Raw genomic sequence first — 13,659 nt, 5'->3', positions numbered from 1 at the left:
CTCGGGGAAGTGACTGCTGGTGAAGGAGGAGTGGGTCCGCACCCAAAACCCTTTCCAGTGAATAGCTCCAGAAGTCCTAGAGAAAGGAAGAATGGGTGCTGGGTAAGGTTGCTATGGTAATGGGGCTTTTTAGGGAGTTAAGATCAGGACCCATGTCTGTGTAGAGTATAGAGCCTGGTGTAGGAAAGGATCAAAGGGGCTGATGGATGCAGACACCAGACAGACCCGAGGGCTAGGGGCTGATCCAGGTGGCTGGCTACAGGAGAAGCAGGCAAGGTGAAGGGCTTGGCTTCTGCCAAGGTCTGGGCCCAGGTCTCTCCCTCTTGGCACATTGTGAGGGACAGCCCCAGTGTCATTGTGACCCGCTGACCCCTAGGAGCCTTTGGGAGAGGCAGGCGGGCTGGTGGGTACTGTGGCACAGTGGGCTGGGGGCCTAGGGGCCCCGGTGGCCCTAGGGACCCCCATGGCCATGGTTGAGTGGCCACGGTCCGGGTGGGCCTCGTATCATAGCCCCAACACCAACAACTGCCAGGACCTGGGCAACTCCATCCTGTTGCTGCTGGGCCTCATCATCTGCATTAATATTGGCATCAATATGGTGACGCTGGTCAGGGCAGGCCTGGGTGGGAGGGTGCTGGCAGGATGGCTGGGGGGCAGGCCTGGTATTGGGGTCGGCCTGGGGTCACTGTGTCCTTCCCCCCAGCTCTGGCACAAACTCCGTGGCTTTTTACACCGCATGTTCTGCCGTATTGTCTGTGAGAAAGGTAAGTGGAGCCTGAGTGTTGGGACATAGGAGGAGCAGATACCAGCATTCTAGCCCTAACCCTAAACTGGCCCTGGCCCCTTTGGATCTCCCTTCTCTCCCCATAGCTCTCCAGCTTCTCTCCCCGCACCCTGACTCTCCACCCCCTGTAGGAGCCAGTCTCCTCCCCAGCTTCTCACCTCTCCTTGATCCACAGAAGCTTCTAAGTCATCCTCACCTGGGAGGAAGACGCAGCCCCAGAAGCAGAACTCCCCTGCAGTCCACCTTCGATGCACCATGGACCCTGTGAAAATGACTGTGACCCCCCCACCCACTCGCCGTCATCGTCATCGCCATCGACGCTCATCAGCACACCGTGCCCACTGCCCAGTAGCATGGGCCCCTGACACTGATGACAAGGGGAGGCTCCCTCATCAGCACCCAGCAAACTGCTCCCACAACTGGGATCACCCCGCAGACTGGGAAGGCTTTCAATCCAACCAGGGCTTCTGGGATCCCTGGGCCCAGGATGCTGTGGTGTCACCTCCCCAGACCATCCGCTTCCAGCAGACCAGAGAGGGAAGGCCCCTCAGAAGAGAGATGCTGTCAGAGCTGGGCCTAGAGGCTTATGTGTACCCTGTGAACCCTCCGCCCCCTAGCCCACAGGTCCTGAGCCACAAGAACAGTGGAGGGGGCATGGGGGCTGAAGGAGAGCAGCAGCAGTGCTCACCAGCTCCGCCAGCTCTGCCGCTCTTCCGGGGCCCAGCAAATGTCCCAGATATCCCCCGACGTCGCTCCTCAGGCCGCATAGTGTATGATGCCCGTGATGTGAGGCGGCGGCTCCGGGAGCTGACCCAGGAGGTGGAGGCCCTGTCCCACTGTTACCCCCTGGTCTCGGGATCCAGCACTGCTGAGGGGGCAGGCAAGAACTGGGTATACCGTCCCCTGACAGAGAGGTGACTGGGAGAATTAAAAAAAGAGAGGAGGTGGTTTGTGGTAGTGTGTGTAGGGGGGGCTGCCACACAGCACCCAGAAGCCCTGGTTGCCCAGGGAATGATCTCCCTGGCAACAGAGAGCCAGGAAGAGAGAGCCCTGAGGGTCCTCATCAACCTCTTAGCCTCACCCTCACTATCAACCCTGTCCTCAGCCCATTCCCAGGCCCTTCTAGGTTCCAAGGTTCCCATCAGCCTCTACCGTTTCCTTTAGTGCCCAGAGAAGCTCCCAGCTCAACCACCAAACCTGTCCCAGATCAGTAGGCAGTCCTGCACTAGAGGGGATACCCTCATCCCCATGGCCCTAGCCCCTCAGAGATCTGGTTCCTGCCAGAATCCAGGTTTAGCCTGCAGCTACAGGTGAGGTGTTGGGGGGACGACTGAGAGTGAAGCTAGCTAGGTTCTCACAGTTTCCCAGTCAGAACCTGAAGTTCCTGTACACTCTAGCAGGTTGGGAGCAGAGGACGAAATATTAGGGACACTCTCAAGGGCTGTCTCATCATAACATCACAGCCCTTTGTGACTTCACTCCTCTGATTCATACCTCCATGTCACAAATGAGGAGACTCAGGCTCAGAGAGGCCAAGTGACTTATTCATGGTCACATGGACACCAAGGATCAATTTCACAGCTTTAGATGCTCCATCCCTTTGCTTCCAAAGGTAGATTCCCATTGCCACTGAGTCAGCCTGGTCCATCAGTCTCCCATCTTCCTCAATTTGCCATGTAAACTCATCAGAATATTCTATCCACTGGAGAGCAGGGAAACCCAGGCCCTACCCTTACTCCTAGATAGTTGGGATCACACACAAGCAATCACACACATAACTAGAAAATAAAAGGCCATGAGAGTGCACCCAGGCTGAAGGAGCTGGACCTCACCTTCATACCAGATGGGTTCCTGAAATGTGAGCAGATAGGCCTTTTATTAAATGCCTTGCTTCTCTATTCATTTTCGTTTAGATAACATCATTGTTCTTTTGAAGCCAATTCCATTCAGTGGGTATGTATTGAACACCTACTATGTATTTGGAGCCTTGATGGGAAATGCCCCTTGGCTGTTCCTCTATTTCTGCTGAGTTGTTCATTGTGCAAACAAATGACTCGTTGTCCCCAGAGTACCCCTTTCACAAGAACCCAATAATGAACCTGATTTAAATAGAAGATTCCTATTCTCATATCAACAATTACATCTATTTTGTGCTTTCTGAATTTCATGTAGTTTTCTTAAGGTGGCAGCTAACAGTTTTTCAACTTGGAGGCATGACTCAGTGGGAGGGGAATTGGTTAAGGAGAGAAACCATGGTTAGGAGTGGTCCCTGCCAGAGGCAGCAACCCCAGCAAGGTGGAAATCAGTCTAACTCTGAAGCAAAGGGCTATTGGGCTCAGTGACCACCAACACCTAGCGCTGAAATCCCTGACCAGGAAGTGGCGGATAGGGTAGGTGCTAGACGTGATATGACAGGGAAATGGACAGGACAGGGAGGGAATGGTACAGCGAAGCACCTCAGAGGGGACTCTTGCTATTACCCATCCTTCTAGTTACCCTAGATGCTAGCCCCAAGTAGGCGTAGATGGGGAGTACCAACAGGCTACATAAGCTACCACAATGTCTCAAAAGAACAATGAAATAAAGGAAATCTTTTATTCATGAGTCAATCCCTATGAAGACTGTCTCACTACTGTAGTTACCATATTTACAAATCAGGAATCAGGTGTCCAGTTAAGCAAGCTCCCATAGAGACAAAGGGACAGGCTGAACTCGGGGATATCTGGAGACTGGGCCAAGGGCAGAGATGGCTAATAAAGGGCCGGTTGAATGGATAAAAGAGCTGCCACCTCTGTACTGTGACTCCTGCCCACGTGCCTCATTATGACTCGGCTCCTTCACCAGCTGGCAGGTGTCCCCAGGTTCTGGCATGAGTGCAGTGTGGGTCGGGGCCGGTGGGGGGGGGCGGCCCAGGTGGCCCTAGGACCCCCCCACCATGAAAAACCAGCTCTGGTATAACACCCTGGGGTGCTGCAATCAATACCAAGAAAGTCCTCAGGATGCTGAGGATGTCCTACTCCTGCTGCTGGGCCTCATCATTCTTACCAACATTGGGATCAATGTGGCAACTGTGGTCAGTGATGGCTGTGGACCATCCCTAAGGGTGAAGAGGGCTTAGGGCGGGAACCAGTTGCAGCCTGCACTTTCCCCTGCAAGAGCAGTCTTGGCTGGGAGGGGCATGGGGGTTGAGGGTGGAGAGCCTGGCCTTCACTCCCACCCCACCCCACTCCACCTCCAGATGTGGCATGGGCTCCGGAATGCCTTAGACAAGATGATCAGTCGGATTAATCAGAAAAGTAAGTATGGCAGCTAGAGAGGTAGGGGACGCCCCCTGACCCCCGTCCCCACCCTGCTACCATCACAGCCCCAGAAACCCAGGCCCCAGCATTCCCAACCCTGAACTCTTCTGACAATTGCCCTGACCTCATGGACTCTTGCCTCCCCCAGATGAAATCCTGCAGACTTGTAAAAGTTCCCCCAAAGATGTCAGGGCTCAAGATGTCCACATTCACTGCACCCTGGACCCTGTAGAAGTGAAGATGGCCCCACCCACTTGCTGCTACTCTTCCTTCTACCACCATCTCCACAACCGCCGTCGCCCCTGCAGCCACCAGAAGAGTCGGAAGAACCACAGACAATTCCCCCAAAACTGCTTACCCTTCCATAGCCCACATCACAGCCACAAGATGTCACGGCTGCGGCCGATGCCCTCTTATGATCAGGAGGACCTGCACTCCTTCCTGAAGGAAGAGGATGACCTGTCTTCCCCACATCCCAAGTGCCCACGGGGGCGCTGGGGAAGGTTCTATCAAAGAAAGGGGCTGCCCTCCAACAAGAGGCTGTGGGGCCGACAGGGTGGGATCCTGGCCAGTCTGCCACCACCCTCTCTCTATCTTTCACCGGAGCTGCGCTGCCTGCCCAAGCGTGTGGAAGCCAAGTCAGAACTGAGGTTGCAGTCCTATGGGCCCCACTGCTCACAATCCCGCACCTGGGGCAATATGGAGGCTGAGCAGTGGACTTCGTCTCCACCACCACCCCACCGGCTGCCCCCTAACCCCTCCTGGGTCCCTGGGGGGCAAAGCTCTTATCCCTCAGGGGGCCAGCTACTGTATGACTCCTGCGATCAGCAGCGGCATGGTCTGGAAGGCTCTGAGCTTCCATCTGCCCTGGTACCCTGGGGTTCCCGGTCTGAGGCCCAGGAGCACTACTCCCCACAGTCCCACCGTCGGAGCCTCCCCAGCCAGGCTTATAGCCTGCCTAACCGCAGCCCCCACCCATCCACAGGACACTTGAATTACACTTCCCGAGATGCCCGTGAGGTACGGCACCACATGGCCGAATGGGCTGAGCCGCTGCCCATTCGGCACCCTCTGAAAACATCTACCTCCCTCACCGTGTTGGGTGAGGCCTCATACCAACAGGCCCTGGCTCCCAGCTCAGCCTTACTCCCCCACTCCTCCCAGCCCCTGCCCGAAGTCCAGGCTACTGAACCCCATACACCCTCACCCACCTTCATGCCACTCAGCCGGAGCCCGGGGGGCAATGCCAACTACCAGGTATACGACAGTCTGGAGCTGAAGCGGCAGGTGCAGGAGAACAGAGCACGGGCCAACTCACTGCCACCACCTTCCAGCTCAACCTCGAGGCCCTCACTGCACAGGAGCCGGACTGGGAAACTTAACTGACCAGAGGCAAATGTGGGTGGTGGGGCAGGGCATGGAGAGAGGAATAAAGAGCAACAGAGTCCAAGAAACACTGTGGTGGTCTGTGGGTGGGAAGTGACACTCCTTCTGCCAGACTGAGTCCCTGCCCTTGGCTTCATTAAATGAGAAGCCAGTGTCCCCTTGGTGTGTTGCTTCCCTTAGTTTAGTGGCTATCGTCCTGCCTGCAGGCCTCTCCTGGTCCTTCACCGGGCACTATGTAGATCTTGCAGCTGCAGACTCCAAACCACTGGTCCCTGGTCACCTTTTCTGTGTGAGGTTCTCCCTGTCCCCAAAGGGACCTCAGAGGCTCAAACCCACACAAGAAGATGAGGTTACATTCTAGACCTGGAGGTTCCACATCTGGGCAGATTCAGGCCCACAACCCAGCGAAGGGCATGAACAAGGCCAAGGCTCTGGATTCCAGGCCTTTCCCAGGGCTCTGAGGCCATGGTCTTCCCAGTCTCAGAAATGGTCAAGAGGCTGGGATACATGAGTGTTTGAATGAATGAGTTAGCAGGCAATGGGTAAGAGGGGAGGTGTGCTGGCTTCTGGACCCTGTTTGATGATCCAGGCTCAGGTTACTTGAACCCAGTTACCAGGGAATGCAACCTTGGGCCTTCCTTTTCCTCTTCCTCCCTCATTGTGACCCCCTACCCCCTGACCCATTATGACCCATTCTCCCCCTCCCCCACAGAAGAGTTTGGCTCCTAGTGAGTATGTGGGGGTCAGGGGGCTCAGGTAGTCCTGGGATCCCCGGTCATGGGTGAGCGAGCCCACTACGGAGCCCCAGTGTGCTCTGGCACCAACCCCAGGAAGTGCCAGGACCTAGGAGACTCAATTCTTCTGATTCTGGGCACCTTCATCTTGTTCAACGTGGGAATCAATGTGGTGACTCTGGTCAGGGCGGGGTCTGGGCAGCAAGGTTGGGGGAGCCCTGGAGTTTGAGGTGGGAGTGGATAAAGTGGGAGGGCTGCTAGGATTTGGCCAGACAAAGGTTGGACTTCAGGGTTCACCCTACTTCTGGACTCTGCCCTCCCCTGCTTCCCTCAGCTCTGGAGGAATCTGAAGAGCTCTTTGCGGATTCTTTTCCATCATTTTTTCCCCAAAGGTGAGTGGGCCCCAGCATGGACTCAAGGGGATATAGGCCTGTCCCCTTTCTTCTACCTGACCCCACAGTAACCCAGGCCTTGTCCCATCCCATCTTTCCTTGCAGACAAGCAACCCAGCTGTATAGGCAGCCATCCCATGTGTATGCGCTGCTCTGTGGACCCCAAGAACCTGTGCTCAAGAGTCTCTCCTCACTTCCATCGTCGCCCAAGCTTCCTGCTCAGGCACCCTAACCACCTTGACTCTTGGATACCAGACACAAATGATGAGAGGGCTTCTAGGTGCTGTTGGATGCCACCTCAGTGTGGACATGCTGAGGGTCCTGTGGAGACTTCATGGGGACTGTGGAAGGAGGGAATGATGGGAACTGGAGAGACTCCTCAGGTTACAGCCTCAAAGGCCCAAGCCACCTTTCTCTCCAGGCAAGAGACATCTTCCCATTTCCCCAGGATGAACAAGTTGGATATGGTTCCGCTCCACTTGCCCCAAGGGAACAAGACTAAGACCCCAGTCTATGACTCAGACCAGACCCGGACTCACTCCCCAGCCTGCCCCCCTGAGCACATCTCCACCCAGGCCCAGATCCAATCCACAGTCCTCACCCCTGAGCACAACCCGATTGAAGTCCATGGGCCTGAGCACACCTCAGCCGATACCCTGGCCCAGGCCCCAGTGCAGGCCCCCTCGCATACCTTAGACCACTCCCGGAGCGACACCCAAGCCAGCAACCCGGCCTATGCTCATCTAACCTATACCCATGCCCACACCTTGGTCCCTCCCCCAACCTCTGCCCCAACCCCTCCCCCAACCTCTGCCCCAACCCCTCCCCGAACTTCTGCCCCTGCTACTACTCCTGCCCCAGCCTCTACACCAGCCCCTGTCCCAATCTCTTCTCCAACCCCTGCGCCAGCACTGGCCATGGCCCTGACTACGACACCAGTTCCTGCTCCTATCCCTGCCCCCACCCCTACCCATATCTTAACTCCTATGCCCTCTAACCTGACTGCCTTCAGCCAAGGCCTTTCCACTGGCCATGTGGTCTATGATGCCCGCAGGGTAAAGCAGAATTTATTCCATATGTACCCCACCCAGAATGCTGAGTATTCCAGAAAGGACTTGGGTACCCTCTCCACGCCCCAAGAAGGACAGGGCCTCGTGAGCTCTGGTACAGCTGAACAAACATCGAAGCAACTTAGTGGGGACACTGCCAAGCCCTCTACAGGATCCATACCGGGTTACCTGGAGTTGGGGAATATGGAATGGAAGATCTCAAATGATGCCAAAGACAAGTTCTTACAGCCCAAGACCTTTCCTTACTGCAGCTTCCATCCATGCAGTTCTGAGAGGAGAAACACAGATGCCCAGGCTCCAGTCTATCCCAAATTCCTAGTCTACTCGAAGGATGATTCACTTTCTCAACGTTGCTTTCATTCTCCAACTGGCGCCCAGCGCTCACTGTGCACCACTCCTCCATCATGCACTTTTTCTCTGCCTCTTGCTTCTCCCAGACCTTTTGTTTGTCATCAACCCACCAACTACCAGAAGCCCTCCACCTCAATACAAACCCCATCCTCCAAGTCAACTTTCCAGTTCCCCACCCCTCCCCAGTTCCCCACCATTTCCCAACCCCCAATCCAACCCCAATCCCCTGAACTTCATGAGAGTCTAGGCCTTACTCAAGACTCTGGCCTCAAAAGGACACCAGGCCCTTCAAAAGACTCTAGAATTTCCAAGAACCCAGGCCTTACCCAAGATCCAGGCCTCCACAAGAACCCAGAACTTGCACAAGATCCAGGCCCACACAAGCTCCCAGGCCTTACCCAACACTCTTATCTCTGCAAGGGTCCAGGGCCTTCCCAAGACTCTGGCCTTCGCAAGAATCCAATCATTACCCAAGTTTCTGGCTCCCAAAAGAGCCTAGGTTCTCCTCAAGATGCAGGTGTCTTTAGGAGCCCATGTCTCATCCAACCCTCTGGCCTCCATAAGAACACACCATTTCCCCAAACTTCTAATATTCAGAGGAGCTCAGGCTATACACAAGACTCTGGAGTCTCTAGGAATCCAAAAGGAAACCAAGAGACTGTACTCCACAAAAGTCAAGGGCTTTCCCAAACAACTGGCCTCCATAACAGCCCAGGCCCTTTTCAAGATTCTGGAGGTTACAAGAGTAGAGGTAATGCCCAAGATCTGGGAGTCTCTAGGAGTCTAGGCCTTACCCAACATTCTGGCCTGCAGAAGAGTTCCTTCCTTGCCCAAGACTCTGGAGTCAACAAGACCTCAGGCCTTTCACAGGAATCTGGTCTCCACGAGAGCCCAGGCCTTACCCAAACCTCTAGCCTCCATAAGTGCTCAGGCTTTACCCAAGACTCAGGAGACTACAGGAATCCAGGCCTGACTCAAGATTCTGACCTCCATAAGAAACCAGGCCCTACCCAAGCCAATGAAGTAAAAGAGAGATGTGGCTTTACCCAAGATGTGGGAATTTACAGGAGCCCAGAACCTACCCAAGACCCTATCTTCCACAAGTACCCAGGAATTAATCAAGAGCCTGGTCCCCATAAGGGCCCAGCCCTTATCCAAGACTCTGGCCTCCCCAAGACTCACGGCCTTACCAAGGGATCAGGCCTCCACAAGGACTCATGCCTCATTCCAAATCCTGACCCCCACAAGAACCCAGGCCTTGCCCTAGGTATTGACTCTGTCCAAGTCTTGGGCCCATCTCAGACCCCGAAGTCAACACTGATGAAGTCACTTGTATCTGAGGAAGCTTCTCAGAAGGAGGACGCAGAGCAGCATGGACCATGGACTTCGGTCCCACTCAGTCAGAACTCCTGCCCTTCCAAGGCCCAGGTGATCTACAATGACCCACAAACCCCAGAGGTACCTGTACTAATTGAGCTACAACCATCCTCTCGGCAAGCAGGCAGCCAAGACTGGGTGCACCGCTCTGTGGATACAGTTCCTCCAGTCTGCCAGAACTATCGCCAGATGTCTATGCCTCCAAAAATCAACTGGAAGACCCCCTGTCCTGGGCCAGGTACCCGGATAGGGCATGTGGTTCTTGATGCCCGCCAGAGACAGTTTGGATTGGGCAGAGACAAGTGTGAAGCTCTATCTCCCAGGCGCCTTCGCCAAGAGGCACCCAACAACTCAGGGGAGACCACCGAGGGGGGATATCAGTGTGTGATGAGGCCCTCAGAAAAAGAGGGGACAAAGGTACATCAGGAATAAAGAAACGAGAGAAATGTTCTGTGGTTGTTTGAGGACATCCACCCCAGCCCCATTACTGACGCTGGTCAACCACAGGGCCTGATGAGAACTGGGACTATACTTTCCCAGCTTCTCCTCCAGAGCTGCAGAGTTAAACCCATTATCCCCAAGGGCTTAGAGCTGAGTTTTCCAATACAGTAGCCTCTAGCCAAACATGGCTATTAGAATGTAAATTAATTAAAATTAAAAATTCTGTTCCTCGGTCTCATCTACATTTCAAGTGCTCAATAGTCATGGGTGGTTAGTAGCTACTATACTGGATGGCACAGATTTAGAACATTTTAATCATTACAGAAAATCCTATTGGATAGCACTGCTTTAGAGTTTAGAGGAACTTTCCTTTCCCTTGTCACCCATACCCAGCATGTTAAAAATTCCCAGAGCCCAGAGTACTTAGTTCTTTTCAGGGTGGCTCATAGGCCACCCTCTGGGGAGGAGGTAAGATGTAGGGATGTGTGATGCCTGATTCCTTCAGTTTTCCTGATCTGATCTCTTGGGTCACAACCAAAAGTATGGAAACCTGACCCCCCCCCACCCCCCCCAGTTCTGGGATGTGATTTAGGACTCTGAGTTGCTGAGGGAGAAGAGCTCTCTTTGTCAGTGACTAGGAACTCCTGAGATCTGGGCTGCCCAAATTGAGCTCTGGATTCTGAGATCTCCCTCCTTTACAAGCCTCTAATTTTTCTAGGTGTCTTTGCTTAATTCTCTTGCCCATGGACTTAGGCCTATCTCACTCTGGAGATAGTCCCCGGGGAAAAGGAAATGTAAGAAGTCCTGGTCTAGCAATGAATTGGTCTGATCTGTGAGCCTTTCCCTGGTTTCCTATCTTTATGTCCTATTATTCTGGCTCCTTGTGTCATCCTGGACTTAAGCTGTGTCCCTGATAGCACTGGTTACTGAAAACAATTTCCTTCCCCTGATTATTTCCCTTTGTGCTGTCCCACCCCAGCTGGGAGTTTCCTCTGGACTTGATTTTCAGTGTTAATAACTCTTCTGTGCATGCACAGGAACTGTGAGATTCCAAAATGTTTTCCCTGCCACCACGCATGTGTGTCTGAGTTAGGCATTACTAATATGTCCTTTCCCTGAGTTACATGTCCTTTGTGTGTTCTTGCCTAACACTATCACCACGAATTCCAAGGGGAACTCACCCAGCTGTAGAGCCCCTTTCTAACACCTCTCTGGCTCAGCTGACCTTGGACAAGTCATGTACAACCTTTCTAGGCTGCAGTCTCGTCTCCAAAATGAAGTTATAATTGCACAGACGAATCCTCCTAGATCTAAAAGACCAGGGCTTCTCTACTCAGACACGGTATGTAGAGGCCCCTATTTCTCCCCAGGCCCTTGGGTATGTCCCCCATTATTGTTTGCTATTCAGATCCATCCTATTACCCCTCTGCTCCTATCCCAAACAATGTTTGCGTGGGCCTGACCAGAAACTACAACTTCAATCAGGCACTACTTCAGCGGAACAGGAAAGGATGTGTGGGAGTGGCCTCAACTCCCTGGTAGCGCAAAAGACAAATTCCAACGGCCGGGATAGCGTGAGATCTCACTCGAGCGAAAGTAGTGATGACGGAGGCGGGGCCGGCCCGGAACGACCGAGACAGTCTGTAGAAAAGGGCGTGGCCTGCGGGGAGCCGGAAGCGGTTACCTGTTGAATCATTTTATCCATTCTCTTCCCAACCCTTGAAGCTATCCCTAAGAGAGAGGCCGCAGACCTTAAGCCTCTTCCGAAAAAGAGGTAAGGGGAGGTAGACAAAGGGCAGTGGAGGAGACTGGCTATTGTATTCTGTAGAAGGAGCACAACAGCTACTTTTTACCTGCTGAGTCAGATGAACCTGTCCATGGGGGCGGAGACCAGCTTATGAGAAAGGGCAAGGACGGAGGAGGTATTTATTTGTTGGTTTTCAAGACTAAATTTAGAGCTCTCTGTCTGCAGACCCATTAGCGGTTTTGTCTGGGATACTTTCGGCGTCGGGAAGAGAAAAGAACCGAGGCGACTTTTCGGCAGCAAAGGAAAGGCCCGTCTAGGCCTCCTCCCTTCCGTGTTTTCCCTAACAGAAAACGATAGAGCCACATGGCTTCCGCAGTCTGGGGAAGTGCCCCTTGGTGGGGCCCGCCGCCACCAGCCCCAGCTCGCCCGCTCACGGACATCGACTTCTGCTCTGGGGCGCAGCTGCAGGAACTAACCCAGCTTATCCAGGAGCTGGGTGTGCAGGAGAGCTGGAGTGACGGGCCCAACCCGGGACCAGACCTCCTTCGGGCCAAGAACTTTGTTTTCTCTTTGCTTGGTAAGTAAGCCTCCCTGCCTTCAGAAACTCGCAGCTCTCAGCCCCGCCCCGGCTTTGGGTCATGCCTCCGTGATCCCTTCTCTTCCCGTAGGTCTTGTTCACCGCCGGGACCCCCGTTTTCCTCCCCAAGCGGAGCTCTTGCTGCTTCGTGGCGGGATTCGCGAGGGCTCCCTGGATCTGGGGCCTGCACCCCTAGGTCCCTACGCTAGGGGACCTCACTACGACGCCGGCTTCACACTCTTGGTGCCCGTGTTTTCTGTAGACGGCACTGGGCAGGAGCTGCAACTGGACGTGGAATCCTGTTACGCCTGGCTCTGCCTCCCAGAACTGATGCACGGAATTTCTGTCCGAGAGGCTTGGCAGGATTGCCTAGGACCACCAGTCCCAGGAGAACCTGATTCCATCCACCGAACCGAAAGCGAAGAAAGCCCAAAGGACCAGCAAAGCTCCGTGCACCCGCCACACAGTTACGTCACTGAGCCTGAGCCGCTTGTGTCTTCTTTGGAAAAATCACCTAGTAACGGCTCGGGGCCCGAGTCGCCTCTGCAAGACGTAACCGATCGTGGCTTCCCCGCACCGCTGAAAAAAATGAATGGTGACGTCACCAAAGCAGCGGTGGATAGTTCAGTCCCACAGCCGTCGGAGGCTCTGGAGGCGTGGCCCACATTGTGCCCTGCCAAGGTGGCTGCATGGTTCTTTGCTATGCTGGCCGAGGTCGCGGAGTCCCTGTACCCGGTCCCGGGTGCCCCGCGCTTGGTCCACGCAGCCCGCCACGCGGGGTTCACCACCATTCTCCTGGCTACGCCAGGGCCTCCCCGCCACCTCCTACTTTTCGACCTGATCCCCGTGGTGTCTGTGGCTGGCTGGCCGGAGACGGCTCGGAGTCACTCGTGGGCCGGCCCGCTGGCCTCCGAGCCCTCCTCCTTCTACCTGGTGCCCAGCGGCCGCATAGATCGGCAGGGCGCTTCTGGCTGGCAGCTGTGCTTCGCCCGCCAGGAGCTGGCGCTCAAGGGGCGCATACCCGCTCCGCTACTGCAAGCGCACGCAGCTGCCCAGGCGCTGCTGCGCCCGCTGGTGGCGGGGACCCGGGCCGCGGCGCCCTACCTCCTGCGGACGTTGCTCTACTGGGCTTGCGAGCGACTGCCTGCCCTCTATCTGGCGCGTCCCGAGAATGCGGGCGCCTGCTGTCTCGGGCTGCTGGATGAGCTGAGCCGTGTGCTGGAGGCTGGGACGCTGCCCCACTATTTTCTGAGCGGCCAAAAGCTCTGTGCGGGGGACAGTCCAGCAGCGCTGCTCTTAGCGTTGGCTCGGCTTCGTGGGGACCCTGTCCGGGCCTTGTGCGCCGCGGTAGAGGAGGCTAAGGCTGCGCGCAAGGGGGGCGGCTTGGCTGGCGTGGGAGGTGGGGCCCATTAAAGACTAGTCCTACCAGGGTGGAAAGTGCTTCTGTTAGTTAGCAGAATGTGGAGCGGACTGCGCATCCCTCGCTTGGGAGACTAAGAAT

At 55.1% G+C, this 13,659-nt stretch overlaps 4 protein-coding genes across 6 annotated transcripts; all 4 read left to right on the top strand.

The window, feature by feature from the left end:
• The first annotated feature begins 83 nt into the window (after window positions 1-83).
• SPEM1 (spermatid maturation 1) lies at window positions 84-3,388 on the top strand. Its single transcript, XM_088801944.1, has 3 exons — window positions 84-607; window positions 704-764; window positions 960-3,388. The coding sequence occupies exons 1-3, from the start codon at window positions 464-466 to the stop codon at window positions 1,700-1,702; spliced, it is 948 nt and encodes a 315-aa protein (XP_088658070.1). The 5' UTR covers window positions 84-463; the 3' UTR covers window positions 1,703-3,388.
• A 140-nt stretch (window positions 3,389-3,528) lies between these two features.
• On the top strand, window positions 3,529-5,485 carry SPEM2 (SPEM family member 2). Its single transcript, XM_019745089.3, has 3 exons — window positions 3,529-3,857; window positions 4,023-4,080; window positions 4,232-5,485. Exons 1-3 carry the CDS (start codon window positions 3,720-3,722, stop codon window positions 5,467-5,469), a joined length of 1,434 nt encoding a protein of 477 aa, XP_019600648.2. The 5' UTR covers window positions 3,529-3,719; the 3' UTR covers window positions 5,470-5,485.
• A 761-nt stretch (window positions 5,486-6,246) lies between these two features.
• SPEM3 (SPEM family member 3) lies at window positions 6,247-10,046 on the top strand. Its single transcript, XM_074320394.2, has 3 exons — window positions 6,247-6,384; window positions 6,538-6,595; window positions 6,701-10,046. The coding sequence occupies exons 1-3, from the start codon at window positions 6,247-6,249 to the stop codon at window positions 9,823-9,825; spliced, it is 3,321 nt and encodes a 1,106-aa protein (XP_074176495.2). The 3' UTR covers window positions 9,826-10,046.
• A 1,314-nt stretch (window positions 10,047-11,360) lies between these two features.
• Window positions 11,361-13,588, top strand: TMEM102 (transmembrane protein 102). 3 transcript variants are annotated; one of them, XM_019745189.3, is made up of 3 exons: window positions 11,361-11,608; window positions 11,807-12,158; window positions 12,421-13,588. In XM_019745189.3, the coding sequence occupies exons 2-3, from the start codon at window positions 11,945-11,947 to the stop codon at window positions 13,569-13,571; spliced, it is 1,365 nt and encodes a 454-aa protein (XP_019600748.1). In that variant the 5' UTR covers window positions 11,361-11,608; window positions 11,807-11,944; the 3' UTR covers window positions 13,572-13,588. The 3 variants fall into 3 exon arrangements, with proteins under 3 accessions (XP_019600748.1, XP_019600747.1, XP_019600745.1); XM_019745188.3 differs by having other exon boundaries at window positions 11,365-11,608; window positions 11,929-12,158; window positions 12,250-13,588; XM_019745186.3 differs by having other exon boundaries at window positions 11,366-11,608; window positions 12,250-13,588.
• Window positions 13,589-13,659: the final 71 nt, after the last annotated feature.

This window comes from Rhinolophus sinicus, chromosome 12, assembly GCF_057876585.1.
Source record: "Rhinolophus sinicus isolate RSI-liver-muscle chromosome 12, RSI-T2T, whole genome shotgun sequence".
In the NCBI taxonomy this organism is placed as follows: domain Eukaryota; kingdom Metazoa; phylum Chordata; class Mammalia; order Chiroptera; family Rhinolophidae; genus Rhinolophus; species Rhinolophus sinicus.
Note: the sequence above shows the minus strand (reverse complement) of the source record. Positions and strands in the feature narration are given on the sequence as shown.

Bases quoted from the DNA above. Each gene is read 5' to 3' on its own strand.
- SPEM1 (XM_088801944.1), top strand. From the start codon at position 464: ATGGCCATGGTTGAGTGGCCACGGTCCGGGTGGGCCTCGTATCATAGC. The intron at 608-703 runs GTCAGGGCAGGC...CCTTCCCCCCAG, and splicing joins GCATCAATATGGTGACGCTG to CTCTGGCACAAACTCCGTGG. The intron at 765-959 runs GTAAGTGGAGCC...CTTGATCCACAG, and splicing joins CCGTATTGTCTGTGAGAAAG to AAGCTTCTAAGTCATCCTCA.
- SPEM2 (XM_019745089.3), top strand. From the start codon at position 3,720: ATGAAAAACCAGCTCTGGTATAACACCCTGGGGTGCTGCAATCAATAC. The intron at 3,858-4,022 runs GTCAGTGATGGC...CTCCACCTCCAG, and splicing joins GGATCAATGTGGCAACTGTG to ATGTGGCATGGGCTCCGGAA. The intron at 4,081-4,231 runs GTAAGTATGGCA...TGCCTCCCCCAG, and splicing joins CAGTCGGATTAATCAGAAAA to ATGAAATCCTGCAGACTTGT.
- SPEM3 (XM_074320394.2), top strand. From the start codon at position 6,247: ATGGGTGAGCGAGCCCACTACGGAGCCCCAGTGTGCTCTGGCACCAAC. The intron at 6,385-6,537 runs GTCAGGGCGGGG...TGCTTCCCTCAG, and splicing joins GAATCAATGTGGTGACTCTG to CTCTGGAGGAATCTGAAGAG. The intron at 6,596-6,700 runs GTGAGTGGGCCC...CTTTCCTTGCAG, and splicing joins CCATCATTTTTTCCCCAAAG to ACAAGCAACCCAGCTGTATA.
- TMEM102 (XM_019745188.3), top strand. From the start codon at position 11,945: ATGGCTTCCGCAGTCTGGGGAAGTGCCCCTTGGTGGGGCCCGCCGCCA. The intron at 12,159-12,249 runs GTAAGTAAGCCT...CTCTTCCCGTAG, and splicing joins CTTTGTTTTCTCTTTGCTTG to GTCTTGTTCACCGCCGGGAC.